This window comes from Chiloscyllium punctatum, chromosome 23, assembly GCF_047496795.1.
Source record: "Chiloscyllium punctatum isolate Juve2018m chromosome 23, sChiPun1.3, whole genome shotgun sequence".
Lineage (NCBI taxonomy): Eukaryota > Metazoa > Chordata > Chondrichthyes > Orectolobiformes > Hemiscylliidae > Chiloscyllium > Chiloscyllium punctatum.
In genome coordinates this window covers 53,083,267-53,109,348 of record NC_092761.1, presented here as the reverse complement: position 1 = coordinate 53,109,348, position 26,082 = coordinate 53,083,267, and the positions used below count along the sequence as shown (strand labels likewise).

Here is a 26,082-nt window from a genome sequence, read left to right as displayed (position 1 = left end):
CTCTAATCAGTTCCTGCCTTTCCAAATACTTGAAATCCTGTCCCTCAGGATTTCCTCCAACAACTTGCCATCATCAATGTTAGGCCCACTGGTCTTTATTCTCTGGCTTTTCCTCACCACTTTCCTTAAATAGTAGCATGACGTTAGCAAACTTTCAGTCTTCTTGCACCTCACCTGTGGCTATCAATGATGAAAAACATTTCAGCAAGGGACTCAGGAATCTCTTCCTCGCTTGACTATTTATTTCCCCATGTTCTCTATCTTCCATGCCCTTCTCTACAGTCAACAGTGATGCAAAATACTCGTTTAGTATTTTACTCATCTCCTGCATTTCCACACATAGACTGCCTTGCTGATCTTTGAGGGGCTCTTTTTCTCCGTAGTTACCCTGTTGTCCTTAAGGAATCCCTTTGGATTCTCCTTAACCTTATTCACCAAATCTATCTCATGTCCCCTTTTTAACCTCCTGATATCCTTCTCGAATATACTCTTACTGCCTTTGTACTCTTCCAGGGATTCACTCAACCTCTGCTGTCTATATCTGACATCTGCTTCCTTCTTATTCTTGACCAAAACTTCAATTTCTCTCGTCATCCAGCATTCCCTACACCTATCAGCCTTGCCCTTCATCCCAATAGGAACTACTTTCTCTGGACTACTGTGATCTCATTTCTGAAGTCTTTCCATTTTCCAGCCATCCCTTTACCTGTGAACATCTGCCCCCGAAACAACTTTTGGAACTTCTTGCTTAATATCATCAAAAGTGCCATTCTTTCAACTTAAAGCTTAACTTTTAGATCCATCACTGTTTTAAAACTAATAGAATTACGGTCACTGGCCCCAAAGTGCTCCCCCGCTGACAGCTCAGTCACCTGCACTGCCTTATTTCCCAAGAGTAAATCAAGATTTGCATCTTCTGTATTGGTATAGCCACACACTGAATCAGAAAATTTTCTTGTCACAATTAAATTCCTCTCCATCCAAGCCCTAAACACTATGGCAATTCCAGTCTATGTTTTGAAAATTAAAATCCCCTAACATAATTACCCTATTATTCTAACAGATAACTGTGATCTCCTTACAAATTTGTTTCTCAATTTCCCAATGACTATTGGGGGTTCTATTCCAATAAAGTGATCATCCCTTTCTTATTTCTCAGTTCCACCCAAATAATTTCCCTCGATATATTCCGAGGAGTATCCTCCCTTAGTACAGCAGTAATGTTCACTAATGCACATTTTCAATTTAATGAATTCTGTTTTTAAAGTGGCATACCAGACAAAATCCTTAGGTATTCTACAGAAGGTTGTTGACTGTGCTAGGAGGCATCCATAGAAATCACTTTGCTGATTTCAGATTCACAAATAAATCCCCGTGGTAACTTGTTAATGATTCACTCCCTGGGGCTTTTGTGATGCTCCATTTTTGTAAATAAAATTAATTTGCCAGAAAAAAAAAACAGTAAAGGTGATAGAAAATGTTCTTTTTCCTCTGACACTGCATCAGGATTCAAAATGATCTAAATTACCTTATTCCTGGAACGCAGAAACATATCACAAAAAGTATTTTGTATAAAAATGCTTTGAACAGTCATGTTAGCAGCTAACCATTAAGGAGCAATAGCTCTTTACTGAACTTGTGCAGTTTCATAGCATCAATCTCACCTTTACAAAGCATGTGTATTTGTATGTAATAAAGTGATACAGTCCATCACCAGCTTGGGTCTGTTAGGCTGATGAAGTTTACATGGGCCCAGAGGTGTATAGATAGCATTGGTCCGGTCTAGCTTTAAGTTAAATTTGCATGCTTTCTGCCTCAACTAATCCATTCAGAACTAATCCATTTGGGCGACACGGTGGCACAGTGGTTAGCACTGCTGCCTCACAGCACCAGAGACCTGGGTTCAATTCCCACCTCAGGCGACTGACTATGTAGAGTTTGCACGTTCTCCCCGTGTCTGCGTGGGTTTCCTCCGGGTGCTCCGGTTTCCTCCCACGGTCCAAAGATGTGCAGGTCAGGTGAATTGGCCATGCTAAATTGCCCATAGTGTTAGGTAAGGGGCAAATGTAGGGGTATGGGTGGGTTGCGCTTCGGCGGGGCGGTGTGGACTTGTTGGGCCGAAGGGCCTGTTTCCACACTGTAAGTAATCTAATCTAATCTAATCTAAAAACAGAGGTTCACTTATTATTACTGTTATTTTTAAAAAGTCTCCTTGAATTCCCTATTAGATTTATTACTGCTTTGATTTTGCAGCAGTTCAAGACAAGTACTCACCACAACTTTTTCAAGGAAAACTAGGGATGGGTAATAAATTTTAGTCCAGCCAGGGAAGACTCATCCCATAAATGAATTAGTGGAAAAAAAATAACATTCCCCAGTATTGTGCATCCCATAAATGAAAATAACTGCACACACATTTTATCAAATGCTTTTGTAATCAAGTTCACCCCTCAACCTTCTCTTTCCTAAAGAGCTCCAATCTGTTCATTCTTCCCTCAGTCTTTGAGAGACAGACACATTTGATCAGTAACAGAATTAAACATGAATGGGAAAGGGCAGGAAAGTGAATGTCACTAGCATCAGATCAGCCATGATCATATTGAATGGTAGAGGAGACTTGGGAAGAAGAACAGTCTACTCCTGTTCCTGTTTCTTATGGTTTTATGGTCTCATAGCAATAACGGCTCAATTTTGGTGTTATCTTAGTCTAAGGGGAAAAGAGACTGACAATGAGAGAATTGCATCTAAAAAGATCGAGATCAATCATTTTGTCTCTGAGCAGAGCTCTAGATTCAGGAGCTATTCTCTCAAAACCAAGTCAACACAAGTGGTGCTTATTAAATACAGCACTGCCTCCACATAAAATCCTGCAAAGCTAAAGGTGATCCTATGTACAAGTACAGTGCAATGAAAAGTTAATTTGTTAATCTGGAGAGGCAGTCTGAATTTGTGAATTAGAAACCAATGATCTCTATATGCCTCCTATGTTTGTTTTGCCAAGCCATGCAGTTTACTTCACTAAAGGGACAAGGAATTTCACCAATAAAATATCAAGGAAGAAATAGTACATATGAACTTCATTTTAGCTTGATCAGCAGGATCTGAGTAATAGAATGCAAGCCTCAGGTGCTGTGGAAACAAGTTACATTATCAGTAACACTTCTTTTCTATAACTTCAATACACATATATTCTGGTTTTCTCATTCCATGTTCTTATGGTCTTCATGCACTACTCATGTGATGCATGCTGGTAATGCTTCATCCCTTCCTCCCAGAGGACTGTCAACAACATTCTGAGATCAGCACTGAGGTGATGTGTCTAAGATAACCAACAGTTGGTTAGTAATGTGGTTGAGGGGCTCATGGTACTGTTGCCTCTCATTCCCGTTCATTTCATGTCTCTTTAAGAACTCACTGAGCTTGCCAATTTATCATGAATGCACTCAAGCATGTCATTTCATTGCCATGCTACACAAAAAAACTGTGGAACAATTTGGTTCAAAACAAAACATGATTCAGGTAAACTTCATTTCATGAGTCAGTGTCACCTCAATTGAGCTGACATTGTTAAAGGCACATGTACTTCAATAATCCCCAAGTCCAGGTTGAACACTTGATTAGAGCTTGGAAAGGTTGTGGCTGCACATCTCATTCTCTTAAAAGTGGCATCACTGAGAGTCAGTCCTGCTCCGTTATGTCAGTATTCTGCATCAATAAGTCAGATGAGGACTGATTTTCAGCACTGGAGTAATGGATTTGAAGATGTGTGCATACCTGCTTTTTAATAACCATACAAAGTTTGATACCTGGCTTTACCTCTGTTTTTGCTCAACCAATATTGACTGTGGTGACAGAACCTCATGTTTCCACAGACTTGCACTGAAAACATTGATCAAATCATACAAATTTGTAAGGGCATTGTTGATTTAATGAATTTCCACATCACCTGTAGTTATTTAAATTACTACACAGCAACAAATGAAAAGAAGATCATCATTTTTTCCACGTGAATATTCTGCAAGGAGAGTTTACCATAGCACTGATAGTCTCTTCCCAATCAAGGCGATCACGAGGAGGAAGAGTCAGCAACAGATTTTGAACATAATCATCTTCCTCTAGCGTTGGAGAGTTTGACTTCAACCTGCAAACAGGAGCAGATAAAGCAAAAATTTAACGCTCAAGAAAAAGATCTCCTAACAGTTCAGACTAATGCAGACATCTTTAACCACTCCTTACTCTTATGTGAGATTCCCACCTGCTTCAAGAAGACCATTATACCAAAGAAAAATCAGTTAACATTCCTTGATGTCTACAGTCTAGTGGCTCTAACATCCATCATTATGGAGTGCTATGAAGGGTGAGCAATGGCGCGCATCAATTCCAGCTTGCCAGATTACCTTGATCCACTAGAATTCACTTTCTGTCACATTAAGTGCATGGCAGCTGCCACCTCCCTGGCCCTACACCATAATTTCAACCAAACTCAGAGACCGAGGTCTTTACTCCCAACTCTAACTGAAGAACCCCTATCACTAGGCTATTCTACTCTTCCTTCCTGCATGGATGAGCCACTCACTGATGCTATAAACTTGGTTGACCACACTCTAAGAAACCATCACTTTCATCAGTATCCAAAACGGAAAACCAATGAGAGGGCATGACCATATCAGGAGACTACTTGGAAGGACAGCAAATGCTGAAGATCAGAGTCGAGAGTGTGGTGCTAACAAAGCACAGGCGGTCAGGCAGCATCCGAGGAGCAGGAGAATCAATATTTCAGGCATAAGCCTGATGAAGGGCTTATGCCCGAAACATAGATTCGCCTGCTCCTCGGATGCTGCCTGACTGGCTGTGCTTTTCCACGACCTATCTACCTTCATGCTCCTAACCTGCAGCGTGACCACTTCGCTAAATGGGTTATCCACAAAGCAATCAGCCTCAGGGATGCACTAATGACTCCAGGCACCGCTTGAGATTAGAAATCCAGAGCCATCTATATCTGGTCTTGCCTAAATGTGACTCCGACCCACAGCAATGTAGTTGAGTCTTAACTGCCCCCTAGACATGAAAGATTAGAAAAACAAGTTTCTGCAGTTGGTAACACTTCTTACATACCTGCACATTTTGTATACCTTTCCTTCTTTCAATCAAGTGTAAAAACTTACATTTCTAAGCAATAAGTTTCATCTGCCATGTCAATCTATTCCACCAGGCTATGACCGAGGGCTATCACTATCCCCCCCGTAATTCAGGCAATTGTTAAAGTAGCTTGCAATAATCTGTTTTCATGTTAGCATGAATTAGAAAAGTATGTTTCCGAAATACCAAAGTAGAACCATTTCAATCTAGCAGCTCTCTGTACTTGCTCTTTCTCATCACTTGTCGAGAATGTGTTGCTAGGAAAGCACAGGAAGGGCTGATTACTGATGAAGGGTCCAAAACTTTGATTTTCCTGCTCCTCGGATACTGCCTGATCTGCTGCGAGTTTCCAGCACTACACACTCAACTCTGATCACCAGCACCTGTGTGTCCTCACTTTCTCCTTTCTCATCACTTGTGTAACAGGTTCCTATTTCCACAAACTGAGAACACTAACAGCCAGAGCACATTCATTTCTGATATTTTTTTTCAGTTTTAAAATTTGCATTTATGATGTCTATTTTTAAATACATCAAAAGAGGTTTTTATGTATTCTTTTAATGTTAATCCTTCCTTTGAAGATGCAGATTAATGTAAAAGCGACAGGTCAGGAAGATAACTTATCCTTTTGTGTTTTTTTTAAAGAGGTAAGTAATTTTCATTTTCATGTATTCATTTGGTATACTGTTTGTCACACAAGGTGTGCAAACTGAAGGAAGCCACACATCAAATTTTGTGTCAGCTCTAAATTTTGAAATTGTCGTCTAGGTTACTACTTTAGTTGCTGATAAGCAGCAGCCCTCAAATGGACCCCAGGGAACCATACACCATCCTTCAACCAGAAAAACAATCATTTACCATTATTTTGTTTCCTGTCACTCAGCCAACTTTGTATACATAATGCCACTATTCCTTTTATTCTACAAGTTTCAACTTTGGTGGGAAGTCTATTATGTGAAACTTCATAAAATTTATTTTTGGTAGTTGACACATACATCGGCTATTTTACCCTCAATCACTTTTAAAATTCAAGCAAGCTCAATCACATTAGCTAGATAGGATTTACAGTCTTGCCATGATTAATATATATACGTACAATGTACAAAGGACTGCACCTAACGAAGGATCAACGTGCCAAAGCTTGTGATTTCAAATAAATCTGTTGGACTATAACCTGCTGTCGTGTGACTTCTGTATGTGCATAAGTGTAAATTCAGGCCTGAATTATCATCCTTAAAAAAGTGTTCCCAAAACTCAAATTAAATGTATGGGTCAGTAGTTGCTGGTTTAACTTGCTGTCTGTATTATATGATCATGTGATATTGATATTTTATTTGCACAAAGCCAATCAGTCCCTCAGCATGAAGTTAAATCAACGCTACTCCACAACAAATGAGTTGTTTTGCAAGTGCACTTACAATAGCTACATTGCATATATTAAAAAAAGGCAATTATGTGCTTTCACAGGTGAGCAATGCTGTCACCAAGAAAATCCCTTTGCTTGTATTTGAAATCATGCTTTAATAACTTTTATGTCATCCTCAGTTTATTAACTCATCTGAAATAAGTATTTCTGGCAGTATGGCACGCACTCAGTACTATAGGAGAAGCCAGTCTGCAGTTATGCACTCAGATTGTTCAAATAAGACTCTCCAACTTGGTGAGAATGCTACCAATGGGCTAAAATTATAGTGATTGGGAGACGGGGCAGGAGTGTGCAAAAGGTAGAATGTACCCAGTGAGGCAAGTGGAGAGGAGGTTTTGATTTTATTAAATTTACTTGTGAGACATGGATGTTGCTGGTTGGCTAGTATTAATTGACCATCCCTGGTTGGCCTTGAGAAGGTGGTGATGAGCTGCCTTCTTGAACCATTGCAATCTATGTGCTGTATGTCAACCCACAATGCCCTGAAAGAAATCCCAGGATTTTGACCCAATGACAGTAAAGGAACAACAATATATTTCCACATTACAATGCTGAATGTCTTGGGGGGAGGAATCATGCATGTGGTAGTGTTCAATGTATTTGCTGCCCTTGTCCTTTTACTTGAAAGTGATCATGGGCTTGGTAGGTGCTATCTAAGGATCTTTGGTGAATTTCTGCAATGCATTTTGTAGATAGTACACAGTACTACTAGTGAGTGTCAATGGGTGGAAGGAGTAGATACCTATGGATGTGGTGCCAATCAAGAAAGCTGTTTTATCCTAGATGATGCCAAACTTTTTGAGTGCGGTTGGAGCTGCACCCATCCAGGCAAGTGGGGAGCATTCCATCACAGTCCTGATTGTACTTATTTGGCAAATCCTATTCAGTTTCTTGTCAGTGGTAACGTTATGATGTTGATAGTGGAGGCTTTTGTGATGATACTGCCATTGAATGTAAAGGAGAGGTGGTTAGATAGTCTCTTATTGGAGATGGTCATTTGTGTGATGCAAATCCATGACAACAAAACAAAAGCAAAATATTGTAAATGCTGGAAATCTGAAATAGAAACAAAAAATGCTCAGCAGATATACTCAGCAGTTCAGGCGCATTCCATTGAAAAATATAAGGGCTACTATTTCAGGTTGATGAAATTACAGCAGAAAATAACTGAATCCATTGTCCTATCACTTTATGCTGGAACCTGTATGAAAATATATAGACACTGACAGGAAAAAAAAATGATAAAAAATGTACATTTCAGAACTTGCACCCTGCAGTGTTTATGGAAGCAACCTGAAGTGATGATCTCAGTATTAATGCGAATGCTGGTCAGGGTACTTAACCCTGATCTCAACAATCAAACAGCACTGTACAAAGCCAGCAATGATTTCCAAAAGTACATTTGGGTAACAAAGTGCTGATTTGTTAAAAGCTGCAGTTATAGTCCCAGCTAGAATCTGCACTGGACAATACACCAACTCTATTCACTCAAATTACAGATAATGCTCATTATATTTCTCTATTAAAATTATTCTAACATTGGGCAAATGCTTCACCTCTCATTGAGGACATTACAATGCTGAAATTAAAACAAAGGTTTTTAACAACCCGTTATCAACAGTTAAAAATGCACCGTGCAGATGTCAGATGATATGATATAGAGATCTGATGTGCAGACAAAATTAGATTCCAATTAGCAGATAGTAACCTTGACAACTACATGGCCAAATTTAATTATAGAGTAGGCCAGGTAGAAAATGCAAAACATATTCATTCTCCTCCCTAATTGGTTCTTAACACACTTGCATGCAACGATATTTATTCTTGATCTTGCTTCATCAATAGGTACTGAACAATGGAGTTAAAGTAGATATTACTTCTCGGAGAATCAGTGGAGGTGATCTATTTGGATTTCCAGAAGGCCTTTGATAAGATGCCACACAGGAATCTGCTAAAGAATCTAACAGCTATGGTGTCAGAAGCAAAGTCCTGCATGGATAAAGGATTAGGTAAAAACAATGACTGCAGATGCTGGAAACCAGATTCTGGATTAGTGGTGCTGGAAGAGCACAGCAGTTCAGGCAGCATCCAAGTAGCTTCGAAATCGACATTTCAGGCAAAAGCCCTTCATCAGGATAAAGGATTAGCTGACTGACAAAAGACATAGACTGTTGGTAAAGGGGTCTTTTTCAGATCTTTTTCCAGTGACAAGTAAAGTTCCACAGGAGTCAATGTTGACACCACAATTATTCACATTATGCATTAATAATCTGGATGAAGAAATTGACAGCATTGCTGCTGAGTTTGTACATGACACAAAGATAAGTGCAGGGACAGGAAATGTTGAGGCAGGGAGGTGACAGAGGAACTTGAACATACTAGGAGAGTGGGTAAAGAAGAGGCAAATGAAATACAATGTGGGAAAGTGTAAGGTTGTGTATTTTGTAGGAAGAATAGAGATTTGATTATTTTCTAAATGGAGAAAGGCTTCAGAAATCTGAAGCACAAAGGAATTTGGGAAACATAGTTCAGGGTTCTCTTCAGGTTAACATGCAGGTTGAGTTGGCAGCTAGGAAGGCAGATGCACTGTCAGCATTCACTTTGACAGGGCCAGAATACAAGAGCAAGGATGTGCTGCTGAGGCTGTATAAGGTCACATATTGAGAGCAGCACTGGGCCCCATATCTAGGGAAGGATGTGCTGGCCTTGGAGAGGGCCCAGAAGAAGTTCACAAGAATGATCTCAGGAATGAAGAGCTTGGGTCTCCTAGTTGATTTTAACCTACTGCGAATCCTCTTGTAAGGATGCCTTCCTTGAAGAAGCTCTCTTCCTCCCTCTACAAGGATTTCAGTGAGTCCGTCTCTCACTGCACCCCCCAGGTCATTTATCTTAGCCTGCTTGGCACACCCTCCTTATTCCTGAAGAAGGGCTTATGCCTGAAACATAGATTTTCCTGCTCCTTGGATGCTGCCTGACCTGCTGCGCTTTTCCAGCAACACATTTTTCAGCTCATACGGAGACAGTTGAAGACTCTGGGTTTGTACTCAATTGCACTTCACGCTCCTAGCGCAAATCTAATGCAAGAACTGACACTAGTTGAAGTGAAGACTGAGATTACATGTAAGATTAGAGGATAGCTTCACATTATAAAACATTCCAGAGGTGCAGTCATGCTACACTCAAACAGGAACATGCATGTTTCTTCCCAAATACAAAGTGATTCACCCCAATTATATGTATTTCAAAAACATCATCTTGGAGAGAAATCAGAAGCCATGGTGTTTCTCTCATTTCCAGGCTCATTGATCACATTATACAACTACTTGAAATTACTGACAATTGAAATACATTTGACAAATGTTTGCTCTGGAATTTCTACTTCTTTGCACACAATACCAATTTTATTACAATTGAATATGTTATGTTAATAACAGACTAGATACTTCAAATAAAAAGTAATTGCTTGTTAGGACAAAGAGACATGAAATCGAAGTTTTTCACCAGTACTCAAACACAAGAAAACAAACATTCTTATAGAGGAAACAATAGTTTATACAGCACAAGAGGAGTGTGCTGATTGGTTAAACTGGGGTTGGCATAGCAATGCAGCAGGAATGATCATCTGTCGTTCTAGGCAGGTCTATTGTAATTAGCCAGTAATGTGCAATGCAGTGGGTATTGGCTATCACCACAGCCCTCTCCATTTTGCATGTTTTTCAACTTGTGAACATTTGCTTTAGCCTACAACAGGGCTGAGTCTGTGAATACACATAGATTCTAGCATACACAAATGAATCACACTCAATGTTCCTGCCTCAAATATTCCCCTTGGAACAGAGCTCCAGACTCATGACCTCTCAGTTTCCATCTTAGGTGAGTGGACTTTTTAAACTGCTTCCTCCAGTTCATTTCAACACTTCAACAGCCGTCATGCACTTAATAATTTACTCTGCCACACAAACATACCAGAAACAACCCTTGTTAAAAATAAAGAGTTAGGGAGTTGACTTGACTTAGCCTGCTGTTGTACCCACAATTTTAACACTTTTGGCCACTCTGGACACCGTGCTCACAAATACTAACTCAACACTGGGCACTCAAAGACCTGGAAAAAACAGCCTCATACAACCTCACTACAAACCTAGCAACTATCGGCAATATGAGTCACAGGATTCAACAGCCTCTGGTTCACCCTCAATGCCTGCAAAAACTTAGTCGGTCACTCTACCAGGAAAACTCCAAGACTGATTTGATGAGAATGATCAGGAGATCCAAGAACTGTTAAGCCAGAAGCGCTAAATGTAAACCATCAACCACACTCAGAAGGGAAAAGGCAAGCAAGCCTACAGGCAACTGAAGGCCAAGACTCAATAATAAACCTTTGAAATAAAGAACAGATGGTGGGTGCAGAAAGCACTGGAAGCCCAACGAGATCTGACAAGTATGATTTGCAGGGTTTGTTCTGTGTTCAAGACCACGTCGGGACCAAACACACAAGTCCCCACTCCACAGCTCGTAAAAGATGGAGTGACTCTTTTCAAAGATAAGGAAGCCATCAAAAAACATTGCTCGGAGTACTTCAGAGATCTCCTCACACAAGGCTTTGTCATTGATCAGAGCGCCCTTGAATTCACCCCACAGCACCCCATCAGCTCAGCAATACCCCAGCCCTCCATGAAGTAGAGAAGGTCATCCACCAGCTTAAAGAATAAGGCTGCTCGAAAAGGTGGTACCCCCACTGAGGCAAAGAGCTCCTGCTGCAGCTAAATGCCTTTGTCTGCCTTACCTGGATGGAGGACAACTTCCCGGGAGAACTCAGATGCCAGAGTCATGAACATTTGCAAAGAAGGGAATAAGTCTGACTGCTGTCACCTGTTGGAAAAGTTATTGCCAAGGCCCTCCGCAACCATCTCCTCCCTGGCTGAGGAACTCCTCCCAGAATTGCAGTGTGGCTTTCGGCTGGGGAGGAGATGGGGTGGTATTTTCACCACGTAGCAGCTGCAGGAGAAAAGCAGAAAAAAGAACCTACCCCTGTGTATGCCCTTCTTCAACCTTACAAAGGCGTTTGACACTGTCAATCAGAAAGCGTTATAGAGCATACTTTTCCATTTTGATTGCACAATGAGGTTTGTTACCATCCTTCACCTGCTCAATAATGATATGGAAGACATGGCAAAGAAAAATGTCTCCACCACTGACCCATTGCCCATTGGACCAGTGTCAAGCAGGGCTGTGTCACTACTACAACACTGTTCTCAATCTCTCTTGTTTCAATGCTTCACGTCACCACCGATAAGCTCCCCACTTGAGTAGAGCCAACTTACAGAACCAGTGGGAAATTAGTCAACTTCCACTACCTTCAAAATAAAATGAAAGGCAATCCAATCAGTGTCATCAATCTACAGTACACTGATGATGTTTGCACATGTGCAATCCTAGAGGATGTCCTCCAGCCCATCATCAGTACCTTTACAGAAGCATATGACAGCTTAGGTCTTAGCCTAAACATCTGTAAGACAAAGGTCCTCCACCAACCTGACTTGGCATTGTGGAGCAAACCCTCGATCAAGGTCCATGGGGAGACTTAAGAACACTGACCACTTCCAATACCTCAGATGTGTCCTGTCAGCCAAAGCAGCTATTGAAGATGAGATCCAGCACTGCCTCCAGTGTGCTAGCACAGTCTTTGGCTGCCTTACAGAAATGGTGTTCAAGGACAACATCAGATCTGACACCAAGATCACGTTTACAGAGCCTGTGGTGGTTCCCACCCTCCTATATGGCTCGGAGACGTGGACTGCCTACAGTTGGCACCTCAAAGTGCTGGAGCAGTACCACTAATGCTACCTGCGCAAGATCTTGCAAATCCACTGGGAAGAAAGATGGATCACTGTCCCCAACTAGACCAACATTCCGAACATCAAGGCACTGATCATCCTGGATCAGCTATGGTGAGCTGAGCACGTCATGCACATGGCCAACACAAGACTCCCCAAGCAGGTGTTCTACTCCCAGCTTCAAAATGGCAGGCAAGCCCCAGAAGGACAGAGGAAGCACTTCAAGGCCTCACTGGTGAAGTGCAGCATTCCCATAGACACTGGCCCAAGACTGTCTAAAAAGGAGGAGCAGCATCCAGGAAGGCATCAAGCAGCTCAAGACTTGCCATCAGGAAAAAAACAAAAGCAGGAGAAAACAATAAAAGGAACACACTGGCACACCAATACCGGACCCACTAATCCCCACAACCACCTTCTAACAAGTCTAACAGAGCCTGTAAATGCTGCATCGGTCTGCATAGACACCTATGGATTCACTCCTGACAGGAGGAGAGAGTCATCCTCAGCTGCGAGGGATCATCAATGATGATGACCAACTCAAACAAACCTAAGGATTTGACTTATGGACTGCACAACCACCTTTTAGAAACCTGAAACTGTATTTCAGTCAAGGACAGCCCCATCACCCTTTCCATGGTGCTCTATTGCTGAGGTCCACTTTTCATTGGCAAAGGAAAAAAAAATGTAAGGTGGTGGGTTATGAGTGGAATGGTTAAATAATAATGCAGTGCATTGACTTTTAAGATAAAAAGGAGAATTTTCAGCCTCCCAGCCCAAGCGCAGGGATCCCATTGTTACCCTGAGCACATCTCCCCCACCACCATCACAAACCTAATTCAAACCACTCCATTTTACTACTAATTATCAAGAACCTTCAGGTCATCAAAGTCAATTCTTTTCTCCAAGGCCTTGTTATGAGCAAAGAGATTGTTAGAATCTCAAATCTCATGAATTGAGTCCTTGAGTTCAATGTTCAGTGCTAAGCTAAATTAACTATTTACAGAGGAACCTAAATTATCCAGCATTTGATTAACCGAATTTCGGATTATCCGAACAAGATCACAAGGTCCCAATGCTTGGCTAACTAGGTTATCTGGCATTAGATTAACCAAATGAAATACTCCCCACCCGTGTCCTTCAGATAATCGAGGTTCCTTTGTAGTTAAACATTCGGTTTAACCCTGAGCTGAGTTTCTGAGTCCACATCCTTTCCTTTAAAACAAATTACAACCTCCCACTTGAAGTAAAGAGCACAGGCAAAGAAAACTAGAAGCAGGGTAGACAGAAACATAGGAACTTGACACACTTTTGGCTGCCTTCACACCATAAATCCTGCACAAAATTCCATCCATCTTAAAATCGTACAGGTCACTACACCCACTTAGCCAGGATTATCCTGGAAATCAAACACAACTCTACATAAACCTACCTCCACTTCTAACATATAAAAGCAAAGTATTGTGAATGCTAGACATCTGAAATAATAAAACAGAAAGTGCTAGAGAAACTCAGCCTGACAGCAATAAAGAGAGAAATAGCGTTAATGAATCCAGTGGCTCTCTTTGAAGTTTATACTTCTAATTATCTCCTCAAATCTCTCTCCCATCTCTTGGTGTTTTTTTCTTATTTCAAGGATATGGGTATTTCTTGTTGCCCATTGCTTAATTGCCCTTGAACTCAGAAGGTCTGCCAGGCCATTACAGAGAATAATGAAGATTCAAACACATTACTATGAATCTGGAGTCACATGTAGCCAAGTTTAGGTAAGGACAGCAGATTTCCTTCCCTAAATTACAGTAGGGAAACAAATGCATTTTTCTGACAATCGATGATCATTCCCAAGACTAACTTTAATGTTTCAGTTTCATTAATTGAATTTAAATTTCATCATGCTGCCATGGTATAATTTGAACTAGTGTCCCCGAAGCATTAGCCCTAGTCTCTGGATTACTAGTCCAATAACATTACCACTACACCATCAGAGCATACTTGTTTCTCACTAACAAAGAGGCCATCCAACTATCTTTGTTGGTTCCAGTATTTCCAGACAGAAATGGAATTGTAAGTGTACCAATAGTCACTTCAATGTTCAACTCAGCAAAATCGCTGTAACATCATATAGTACACAGAGTATTCTACACATCACTGCACAACCTGCTTCAAAGTATTACTTTTCAACCATAAGCAATTTTCGCTCATCTTTTGGTATTATCGCTTTTGCGTACAGTTTCAAGTTGTTTATTTTGTTCCTTAATCTCCATTTTAGTGGGTTGTTAAATGACTGATAAATTCAATTCGTACTCTATAGACTCTGCCACAGGAGTAGGGAAGGTGGTGCATGAAGCATTGGTTACTTTGAGTTGTTTTGCCATTTGTGCACCCTCCATGTTGCCTTACCTTCACGTCATGTGATAACTGCCAAAAAAAAAACCTTTCCATTTTGGTTGGTCACAAGCCATGAGTCAGCAGGGTTACAGAGCTTTTCAGGAATCCTTTGAGGGCATCCTTCAAGTATCTCTATTTACCCAAGACGTCTCCTCATATGACCAAGTTGTGACTAGAGAAGTTGCTTCACAAATTTGGTGTCAGGCACGTAAATGACTTGTCCTCCTAAATGGAGCTAGTACCTTGATGTTAGAAGATTTAGCTAGTAAAAGGATGATCACATTGGACCACCTGTCCTATCATCGCATTTGGAGGATCATGCGAAGGCACCATTGGTTCTATTTCTCCAGTGCTCTGAGTTGCCTGCTGTAGGTTGTCCAAGTATCCAGAGAATGCACGAGTCCACACACACACACCCACACCCCAACACCATCATTGTGACAATTTATCAGTGCACAGAATCATGGGAAAATGCCATCACCTCCATGTTGCTCTCCAAGTCATAACCTTGTGTCTTAGAAATATACCTTAAAACTAACAGCATTGTGGGTGCATTTACAGAAGCTGGACCACAGCTTTCAAGGCGGCAGCTCACTACCACGTTCTCAAAAACAGTTAGGAAGATATCACAAGTAAAATCTGCATCCTGCAAAGAGGCATACATATTGGCCAAGAAAATTAATAGGTCTGAGGATGTGGAACAGTTTAGAATTCAGCAAGGCAGGGAAGGGAACATAAAGACTGACATTAAGAATTTCTATAGGTATGTGAAGAGAAAGAAATTGGTGAAGACAAATGTAGGTCTCCTACAGACAGAAAGGGAGGTGAGTGTAATAGGGAACAAAGAAATGATTGAGCAACTGAATAGATAGTTTGGTTCTGTCTTCACAAAAGAGGATACAAATCAGATACCACAAATGTTGGAGAATGCAAGATTTAGTGACAGGGAAGAACTGAGATCAATACTAGTAGAGAAATGGTGCTGGGAAAATTGATGGGATTGTACACAGATAAATCCCCAGCGCCTGATAATCTACATCCCAGATTACTTGAGGAAGTGCCTCTAGAAATAGTGGATGCACTAGTCACCTTCCAGGGTTCTACAGACTCCGGAACAGTCCCTACAGATTCGAGGACAGCTAATGTCACTCCAAGCTTTAAAAAGGGAGGTTGAGAGAAAATAGGGAATTAGAGACCAGTAAGCCTAACATTGTCAGTGGGGAAACTTCTCGAATCCATTATCAAGGACTTTACAAGGAGCATTGAGAAAGCAGTGGCAGGATCAGACAGAGTCAGCATGGATTTATGAAGGAGAAATCATGCTTGACAAATCTATGGGAATTTTATCAATATGTAACTAGTAGAGTTAACAAGAGGAAGCCAGTCATTGTGGCATATTTGGACTTTCACAAAGTGCTTGACAAGGTCCCACATAAGAGATTATTGTGCAAGATTAATGTGCATGGGATTGGGCAAAGTGCATGGAGATGGGGTTGCAGAGATAATATTTGGGGCTGTGAGCCTGTGGATTTCATTACCACAGGAAGTAGTTGATACCAAAACACTGAATGTATTCAAGAGGTGGCTAGATAAAGCACTTGGGATGAATGGGATCAAAGGGAGAAAGCAGGATTAAGCTATGTTTAGCCATGATCATGTTGAATGGCAGAGCAGGCTCATAGAGCCAAAAAGCCTCCTCCTACTCCCATCTTCTATATTTCCATGCAAATTTTAAAAATATAGGGTCATAGGAAAGTCTTGAACTCTTGAGTTTCCTACCCATGTTGAGGCTGTAACTGATTTTATATTTTGTAACTGGAATTCAATAGTGGATGGAACAGGCCTGCCTGCTACAATGTATAAGGATGAGCACGGTTGTTTTTGCTGAGCACATTTTATCTTGTGATCTGAATCCCAGGATGGTGCATTGGGATGTTGATCCGAGGTTCATTTCCATTTTGTGGCAAATCATTTCTGATAACATAGAACATTACAGCGCAGTACATACCCTTCGGTCCTAGATGCTGAACCGACCTGTGAAACCAATCTAAAGAGATTGGATGTAGCTGTCGGCATTTACCTGGGAAAGTCATTAAAGAAGATGAATGCAAATGGGGAGCTGAGGTAATCTGCAAAAAGTAGGGACTAAGGAAGAAACAGAAGGCTATTTCCTGTTCTTTATCGAACAACCCTTTTTTCCAGATAGTGAAAATTCCACTTATCCATGTGAGTAGAGGAAAAAATAATTCTCAGAACAGCAATCAACCAGTAAAAATATTAATTGCAATGTTATTTAGTTCATCACTCTACAGATTAGTAATATGTTTGCATAGGCCCCAAATTTCACTAATTAAAAACATAAAGGTCACCATTCACTTTGAATCATTCCCAAACTCCATTTTCAATCCAAGGGGAGCTGGCAAATTGGATACAAAATTGGCTTGATGAGAAGTAGTAGAGATTAATAGTGGAAGAATACTTTTCGGACTGGAGGCCTGTGACGAGTGGAGTGCCTCAGGGGTTGGTGCTAGGTCCATTACTGTCTGTATTTCTATATCAATTATTTGGATGAGAATGTACAAGGCATTAGTAAGTTTGCAGATGACAGTAAAATAGGTGGTATCGTGGACAGTGGGGAAGGTTAGCAGAAATTGCAGCAGGACCTTGATCAGTTGAGAAAGTGAACCGAGAAATAGCAACTGGAGTTTAATATAGATAAGTGTGAGGTTTTGCATTTTGGAAAGTCAAATCAAGGCAGGAGTTTCATGATGAATGTTAGGGCCTTAAGGAGTGTAGTGGAGCAGAGGGAACTTAACTTTCAGGTTCACAGTTCTCTGAAAGTGGAGTCACAGGTAGACAGGACAGGGAAAGAGGCTTTTGGCACACTGGCCTTTATCAGTCAGGGCACGGAGCATAGAAGTTGTGAAGTTATGTTGCAGTTATATAGGATATTGGTGAGGCCACACTTGGGAGTATTGTGTTCAGTTTTGGTCACCTTGTTGAACTGGAAAGAGTGCAGAAAAGAATTTACAAGGATGTGGCCTGTACTCAATGGTCTGACTTGTAAGGAGAGTTTCGAGAAGCTAGGACTTTTTTCTTTTACAGTGTAGGAAACTGAGGGCTCCTTATGGAGGTGTATAAGATCACGATAGATATGGATACAGTGAATGCACTCAGTCTTTTTTCCAAGGTTGGTGAATTGAGGACTCGAGGACATCAGTTTAAGGTTAGAGGGGAAAGAATACAAGAAAACCTGAGGGGCAACTTTTTATACACAGAGGATGTTACGCATATGGAATGAGCGACAGGTGGAAGTGGTTGAGGTGAGTACATTTACAACATTTAAAAGGTATTTGGACAAGTACATGAATAGTAAGGGAAATGAGGTTAGCATGGACAGCCATTTTTGTTGGCATGGACCGGTTGGAGTATCAGTAAAGAGGACTATTATTTGAATGGTAAAAAATTGCAGAATGCTGCTGTGCAGAGGGATCTGGGTGTCCTTGTACATGAATCACAGAAGTTTGGTCTGCAGGTACAACAGGTCATTAAGGTAGCAAATGGAATTTTGCCCTTCATTGCTAAAAGGGCTGAGTTTAAAACAGGGAGGTTATGTTGCAGCTGTATAGGATACTGATGAGGCCACACCTGGAGTACTGGTGTGGCCTCATCAGTTTTGGTCTCCTTCCTTGGGAAAGGAAATATTGGCAACAAAAGTGTAGAGGAGGTTGATTCCAGAGTTGAGGGGGTTGGCTTATTTACTGAGTAAACTGGGATTATAATCATTGAAATTTAGAATGAGTAGAGAGGATGTTTCAACTGGCAGGTGAAACTCGGACAAGAGGGCACTAATCAAAATTAGTGGCAGCAGATTTCGGACCAAATTGAGAAGGAAATTCTTCAGCAGAGGGTTGAGAATCTGTGGAATTTCATGCCCAGTGAAGTAGTTGAAGCTTCCTCTTTGAATGTTTTTAAAGCTAAAAAAGATAATTTTTTTGAACAGTAAAGGAATTAAGGGTTATAGTGAGAGGGCAGGTAAGCGAAGTTGAGGCCACAAAAAGATCAGCCCGGAGCTGACTGAATGATGGAGCTGGCTTGAACGGCCAGATAGCCTACTCCTATTCCTATTTCTTATGATAACATTTCAGGTCCACTGACCCTTCTTCAGAACTGGACCCAAAAGGTTAACTCTGATTTCTTTCTACAAATGGAAACTTTGAGTTTTTTCAGCAATTTGTTTTTGTTTCTGATTTCCAGTATCCGCAATTCTGTCAGTTTTCCATTTCTAAACATTTACTCATTACGTAAAATGGCAACCAAATGATTGTCATGAAATATAATGAATAAAAGATTTCATGGGACCTCAAAACATAGCCCTTTGCTTTACTATTCACAAACTATGGGCTTTTGTTTCATTCATGGGACGTGGATATCACGGGTTAGGCCAAAAGTTATTGCCCAGACGGTAATTTGAGTCAAAATTGCTGGGGGCCAGGACAGCAGTTCCCTGGGTCTCTGGTGAGAGTGGCTGCTGAATCTCAGTACCTGCCAAACATAACAATTTACTGTTTCACAAAATAAGGCTCTTGTTTAGGATCATGTCACTCCCAGCCTTATTTCAGAGGTACATGAACAAATTGTAAGTGCACTAAAGTATATTTAAGAGACAAAATGCCTACAAACTGAGGCCATCCAATGTAGGTTACTGAGAGAAATCTAAAACTTTAAATCGCATTGGATACTGCCTTGTGCCATCCATCCAAAGTGAGAGGCAGATCTAATAAGGCTGGTGAACACCAATGTACTCAAACCAGTAATGACCAGTGATTGGGCATTTTAAAAAATTCATTCACAGGAGGAGGGCATTGCTGGCAAGGCAAGTATTTATTGCCCATCCCAGAGGGCAGTAAAAATCAACCACATTACTGTGGGTCTGGAGTCACATATAGTCCAGACCACGTAAGGATGGCAGTTTCTCTAAAGGACATCAGAGAACCATTTTTGGGTTTTTAATGACAGTCAACAAATTACTAATTCCACACCTCTATTTAATTCAAATTCCACTAACTGCCACGGTAGAATTTTAACCAGAGTCTCCAGAACATTACTTAGATCTCTGCATGAATAGTATAGCTACAATCTCATGAAGCAATTGTGTGATGATGCTGTCACTTTAAAAAGGTTATTTTGTTCTTAGTTTCTGAAAACTGGTCATAAAGACAGAGGTGCAAAAAAGAATCTAGAGAAGGGTCTAGTTTAACAATGGAAGGGGAGTGACCAGTTCTCCCAGTTCAGATTTTTTTTCCTCTTTTGCTTTTAGATGTAACAGACACAAGATGTGAGAGTCCAGGGGAGTTGCAAGTTTCAGGAAAAATTTTCCCTGACCTTCATCTGAAATCTCTTTGCATGTTGTTCCCTCCTGCCTGGAAGAATCTGTGTTTGAATTTACCTTTTTACCAAGTCATGTGTCTAAGGGAGCAGTTGATTAGTAATAGTTACTGTGTCAGTTCGGTTAAGGTTTCTAATAGTTAACTTATTATAAATTCCGTTTTCTTTTGTCCATGTTTAAAATAAATTCTGCTTTGCTTAAAGCCAAGTGTTTTGACCAGCTGTATCACACCTAGCATATCCACTTCACATCTGCCTTTAAATTAAGCAGTAGTTAGGATCTAAGCTACCTTCTTACATTATTTTTGATGGGGTCTGGCCTGGTGCTAAATAACTGCCTTCCAATTATCTCAATTAGCTTGTGGACATAATATTTGGGGTTGTGATTGCCCCTAAGGTAACAATGGCGATTATGGAACTAAACTCTAGAGTGGTGCTGAAAAAGCACAGCAGGTCAGGCAGCATCCGAGGAGCAGGAAAATCAACGTTTCGGGCAAAAGCCCTTCATCAGGACAAAAGCCCTACACCCACTGGTTGCCTACTGCTAAAAAGGGAATGTTAGTGAGGAAAGAGTCAAAGAGTGTGATGCTGGAAAAGGGCAGCCGGTCAGGCAGCATCTGAAAAGCAGGACAGTAGACATTTTGGGCATAAGCCCTTTATCAGGAATCGGGCTTATGCCCAAGACATTGACTCTCTTTGACACTGATCTACAACATCTGCAGTCCTCACTTTCTCCTGTCAGTGAGGAAAGCATGCTTTGAATTCAGAAACACTTACAGCTACAAATACCAGTGGGTCCAAGATTCTGGTGTGTCAACACTGGAGCAAGTAGAGGCAGAGAAGTGAAACTTGGTCACTGAATATGGGAAAATCCAGGAGGACATGCATCTCAGAGGGGAGGTAAGTGACAACTTTAAACTTCACTGATTCAGTTCCTACTGTAGACATTCTTGCCCTTGGCTGACAACTGTGCTTCACTGATACCAGCAACTAGACTAAAACAAAGAATGGTGGATGGTGCTGAAATAGCAGCTGATTACTATGTTTGAATGTTGGATGGCTTAAGAGAGAACAGTGTCTGATTACTGCATTTGGGAGTTATGAGAATGGCGTGTGGAAGGAACTCACTTCTGTGTGGAGATGGTGGCATAGTAGATTCTGAATATTTACTGAACTGGTTGTGACTGACCCCACAGATGCAAATACTGGTAATGATAAAACTAATCTCTTTTCTCATGCATAAAGGTAAGCAATCTTGGCAAGATATGAGGCACTGCAGATTAAACCTTCCCCAACACATCCAAAATCTAGCATCCTTGCCGGATCTCAGACTTCCTCAAAATCTGCACATCTGATGTGGTGTAGCATGTCATTCAGTCATTAATTTTGTTATTATGCAATAGATTCAGTCCAAGTGTTCAATATATATTTCAATATCTGGTTCTCCTGTAATATTGATCCTCAGCAGTTTGTTAATGTCTGGCTTCTTACGTTTTGAGGGCATATTCCACATCTGAAGCAAACAGAAGGTGTACACTATGATAATTTCCTCATGCTGCTAACTAAAACCAATGCAGAATAGAGTTCAACTTGTGCAGTCAGTGCCTAACCAACACAGCATTTCAAAAATGTTCAGTGACCCAAAATGATTTATTGTTTTCTTTCTGGACCGTCGTAATTGAAAATACCTTTAAGACAATTTAATGTACAACAGCATGTCAACAACAAGCATGTTATAGCATGACTACTCCTCTCCAACTGTAGGCAAGCATTTTTCAAGCAGGCCGAACCACACGTCCAATGGCTTAAACCGTAAAGTTCACCATTATAAAAATGTCCAGTTTTCAGATAGCCCGATTTTGGGTATCGCATATCTTAATGTGGCTTTTATCCTTAAAGTTACCAGAGAAATGCTGATTTTGTGCTTGGACTTGTGATAGTTTGAAAAAATAAAAATAATTCTAGTTACTCTCTAGAGTATCTCTTGTGATGTGTCTCTTTTCACCAAATCACTTGGTCTGCCACCGCCACCTAACCCTACCAGCACCATCCTTTGTGCAAACACAAACAATTTAAATTTTCATTGTCCAGAACTTGTACAACTGTCAAAAATATCTTATCAATGTTGTACTCAGTGACTTTTTATCCAAGGTGGTTTGAACATCTATCGTAATTAATCACAATCTCTCATCTGAGGTAACTGCTCCACTTGACCTCCATAATACTACCTCCCACACAAATTCACCATCCATAGTCAAGGATAAAGGAGATAAATCAATGGCTGAAGAGGGGTTATATTGTTCAGGGATTCGGGATTTTGGACAATTTGAATCTCTTCTGGGATAGAAAGGACCTGTTCAAAAAGAATCAGTTTAACTTGAACTGGTAAAGGACCAATATCTTAGCAGGCAGATTTACCAGCTCTATTAAATGAGAATTCAAACTGCAAGAGAGGTGAGAATGGAGGAATTCTAAGTAACAGTGTAAATAGAAAGATTGATGAGAAAGTTTCTGAATGTAAAAAGAGCAAATCAATTAGAAAAGACAGACAAGAGAAAGTCAGAGAATGTAGTAACTCTGACAAATTAACAGAGATCAATGCAGCACAGTACAGATTTGTGCCAGCCTTCTCGCCTAATCTAAGATCAGTCTCACCTACATATCCTTCATTGTACTAACTTCCATGTGCCAAGTGTCACTTAAATGTCCCTAATGTATCTGACTCTACCACCACCACTGGCAGTGCATTCCACACACCCACCATGCTTTGAGTGAAGAACATACCTCTGACATCTCCCCTGAACCTTCCTCCAATCACTGTAAAATTATGCCCCCTCATGATAGACATTTCCACCAGGGAAAGAGTCTCTGGCTATCCACTCTGTCTATGCCTCTCATCATCTTGTACACCTCTATCAAGTCACCTCTCATCCTTCTTCGCTCCAAAGAGAAAAGCCCTAGTTCCGTCAACCTTTCTTCATAAGAAATGCCCTCCAGTCCAGGCAGCATCCTGGTAAATCTCCTCTGCATCCTCCCTAAAACTTCCACATCTTTCCTATAATGAGGTGACCAGAACTGAATACAATATTCCAAGTGTTGTCTAACTAGGGTGCTATAGAGTTGCATCATAACCTTGCGGCTCTTAAACTCAATCCCCCTGCTAATGAAAGCCACCACACCATATGCTTTCTTAACAATCAGAGTGGCAACTTTGAGGGATCTGTGGACATGGACTCTAAGATCCCTCTGTTCCTACACACTGCCAAAAATCCTGCCTTTAATCCTGTATTCTGTAATCCAAAATGAATCACTTCACACTTTTCCAGGTTGAACTCCATCTGCCACTTGTCATCCCAGTTCTGCATCCTGTCAATGTCTTGTTGCAGCCTACAACATCCCTCCACACTATCCACAACTCCACCAAACCTTTGTGTCATCAGCAAACTTACTTACCCATCCTTCCACTTCCCAATCCAAGTCATTTATAAAAATCACAGAGTAGAGGTTGCAGAACTGATCCCTACAGAACACCACTGGTCATCAAGCTCCAGACTGAATACTTTCCACCTACCACCAACTTCTACCTTGCAACCAATTCTGCACCCAGACTTGACAGATTCCCCCGTATCACAAGCCTCCTTACTTTCTGAATGAGCCTACCATGGGGAACCTTATCAAACACCTTGCTAAAATCCATGTATACTATATCCACTACTCTACATTCATCAATATGATTTGTCTCATCCTCAAAGAATTCAATAAGCCTTGTCAGGCATGATCACAAAGCCATGCTGGCTGTCTCTAATCAAACTATGGTTTTCCAAGTAGTCATAAATCCTGTCTCTCAGAATCTTCTCCACTACTTTACCAACCACTGACACAAGACTGACTGGTCTGTAATTCCCAGGATTATCCCTATTACCTTTCTTGAACAAGGGAATAACATTTGCGAGCGTTCAATAATCTAGCACAACTCCAGTGGATAGTGAAGATGCAAAGATCATCGCTAAAGGCACAGCAATCTCTTCCCTCATTGCCTGTAGTAACCTAGGGTATGTCCCTTCTGGTGCAGCTGCAATTATTTCAGTGCAAGAGGTCTTACAGGTAAGGCTGATGAGCTCAGAGCATATACAGGAACATGGGATTGGGACATCATAACTATTATAGAAACTTGACTGAGATGGACAAGACAGGCAGCTCAATGTTTCAGGGTCTGGATGCTACAGGAAGGACAGAAAAGGAGGCACGAGGAGGAGAACAGCAGTTTTCTGATTTAAAAAAAAAACTAGAGAAGAGTTTTTGAAAGATCATCCAGTGAAAATTTATGGGTAGAAATTAGAAACACTCAAGGAAAGATCACCTTGATGTGACTGTACTGTAGTGGAGTCAGAGAGAAATTGAGAAACAAATATGTATAGGAATCTCAAATATGTAAGCATAAGATTGTAACAATGGGAAATTTTAATTTTCCAAACATTGACTGGGCCTAACATAGTGTTAAAGGTTTGGATGGTGAAGAATTTACCAAATGTGTTCAAGAATTCTTTTTTTAATCAATATGTGGATGTTCCTACAAGAGATGGGGCAAAACTAGACCTTGATTTGTGCAATAAAAGAAGGGCATGTGACTGAAGTGAAAGTGGGGGAACACTTTGGGTTGAGGTATAATAACGCCATTAGTTTGAAGATGGTTATGGAAATGAATAAGCCTTCCATAAAAGTTAAAGTGTTTAATTGGAGGAAGGCAGTTTTAATGGTGTGAGACAAAAACTTTAAGAAGTTGATTGGAGTAGACTGTTGACAGGAAAAAGGATGTCTCACAAAGTGGGAGTCATTTAAGAAAGCGATGACGAGAGTTCAGAGGCATTTTGTTCCTGTGAGAGTGAAGGGTAAGGCCGGTAAGGTTAAGGAACAATGGATAAATAAAGATATCGAGGTTCTAGTCAGGAAAAAATAAAAGAGAATCTTATTTTCAATATACACAGCTCAAATGAATCTCTGAGTGAATATAAAGTGCGTAGGAGCATTCTTAAGAGAGAAATGAAGAAGACAAAGAAGGGATATGAGATAGGATTGGCAGATAAGGTTAAGGGTAATCCAAAGAGATTCTATAAATAGATCAAGAGTAATGGGGTAACTAGAGAGACGATACGGCCTCTTGAAGATCAAGAGGTTGCCTTTGTGTTAAACCTCAGGAGATCAGAGATATTAAATCAATACTTTGTGTCAATGTTTACCATGGAGAAAGAAATAGAAGCTAGAGAACTCAGGGAAATAATTACAGATGTTAAAACAGTTCACATTACAGAAAAGGAAGTTTATGAGGTCTTACAAGAATATAAAAGTGGATGAGTATCCAGGATCTGATATAATGTATCCCAGAATGCTGCAGGAAGTTAGGGAAGAAATAACAGGGTGCCTTGCAGAAATATTTACATCGTCCATAACTACAGGTAAGGTGCCTGATGACTAGAGGGTGGTTAATGTTGTGCCTTCATTTAAGAAGAATTGTAAGAGAAACCAGGGAACGATAGACCGGTGAGAGTCTGACGTTGGTTGTGAATAAGTGGTTTGAGGTGATTCTAAAAGATAGGATTTATAAACATTTAGGGACGCAAAAATTGATTCGGCATAGTCAGCATAGTTTTGTGCAAGGCACATCATGTCGTACAAGCTTGAGTGAGTTTTTTGAGGAAGGTACCAAAAAGATTGATAAGGGCAGAGCAGTAAACATTGTTTACTTGTACTTTTGTAAAGGCTTTGACAAGGTTTCTCATGGCAAACTAATTAACAAATTCAGGTCACTTAGGATTCAAGGTGAGCTTGCCAATTGGAAACATAATTGGCTTAACGGTAGGAGTCAGAATGGTGGAAGAGGGTTGCTTTCCAGAATGGAGGCCTGTCACT

General features: G+C 40.7%; 1 protein-coding gene across 5 annotated transcripts in view; it reads right to left on the bottom strand.

Moving 5' to 3' along the window:
- Positions 1 to 26,082, bottom strand: part of arhgap32b (Rho GTPase activating protein 32b) — a 572,293-nt gene that overhangs the window by 319,611 nt on the left and 226,600 nt on the right. For all 5 annotated transcript variants that reach the window (XM_072593008.1, XM_072593005.1, XM_072593009.1 and 2 more), the window contains one exon: positions 4,033 to 4,141. In XM_072593008.1, the coding sequence (XP_072449109.1) occupies positions 4,033 to 4,035 (3 nt within the window). In that variant the 5' untranslated portion in view covers positions 4,036 to 4,141. The remainder of the gene's footprint in view (positions 1 to 4,032; positions 4,142 to 26,082) is intronic.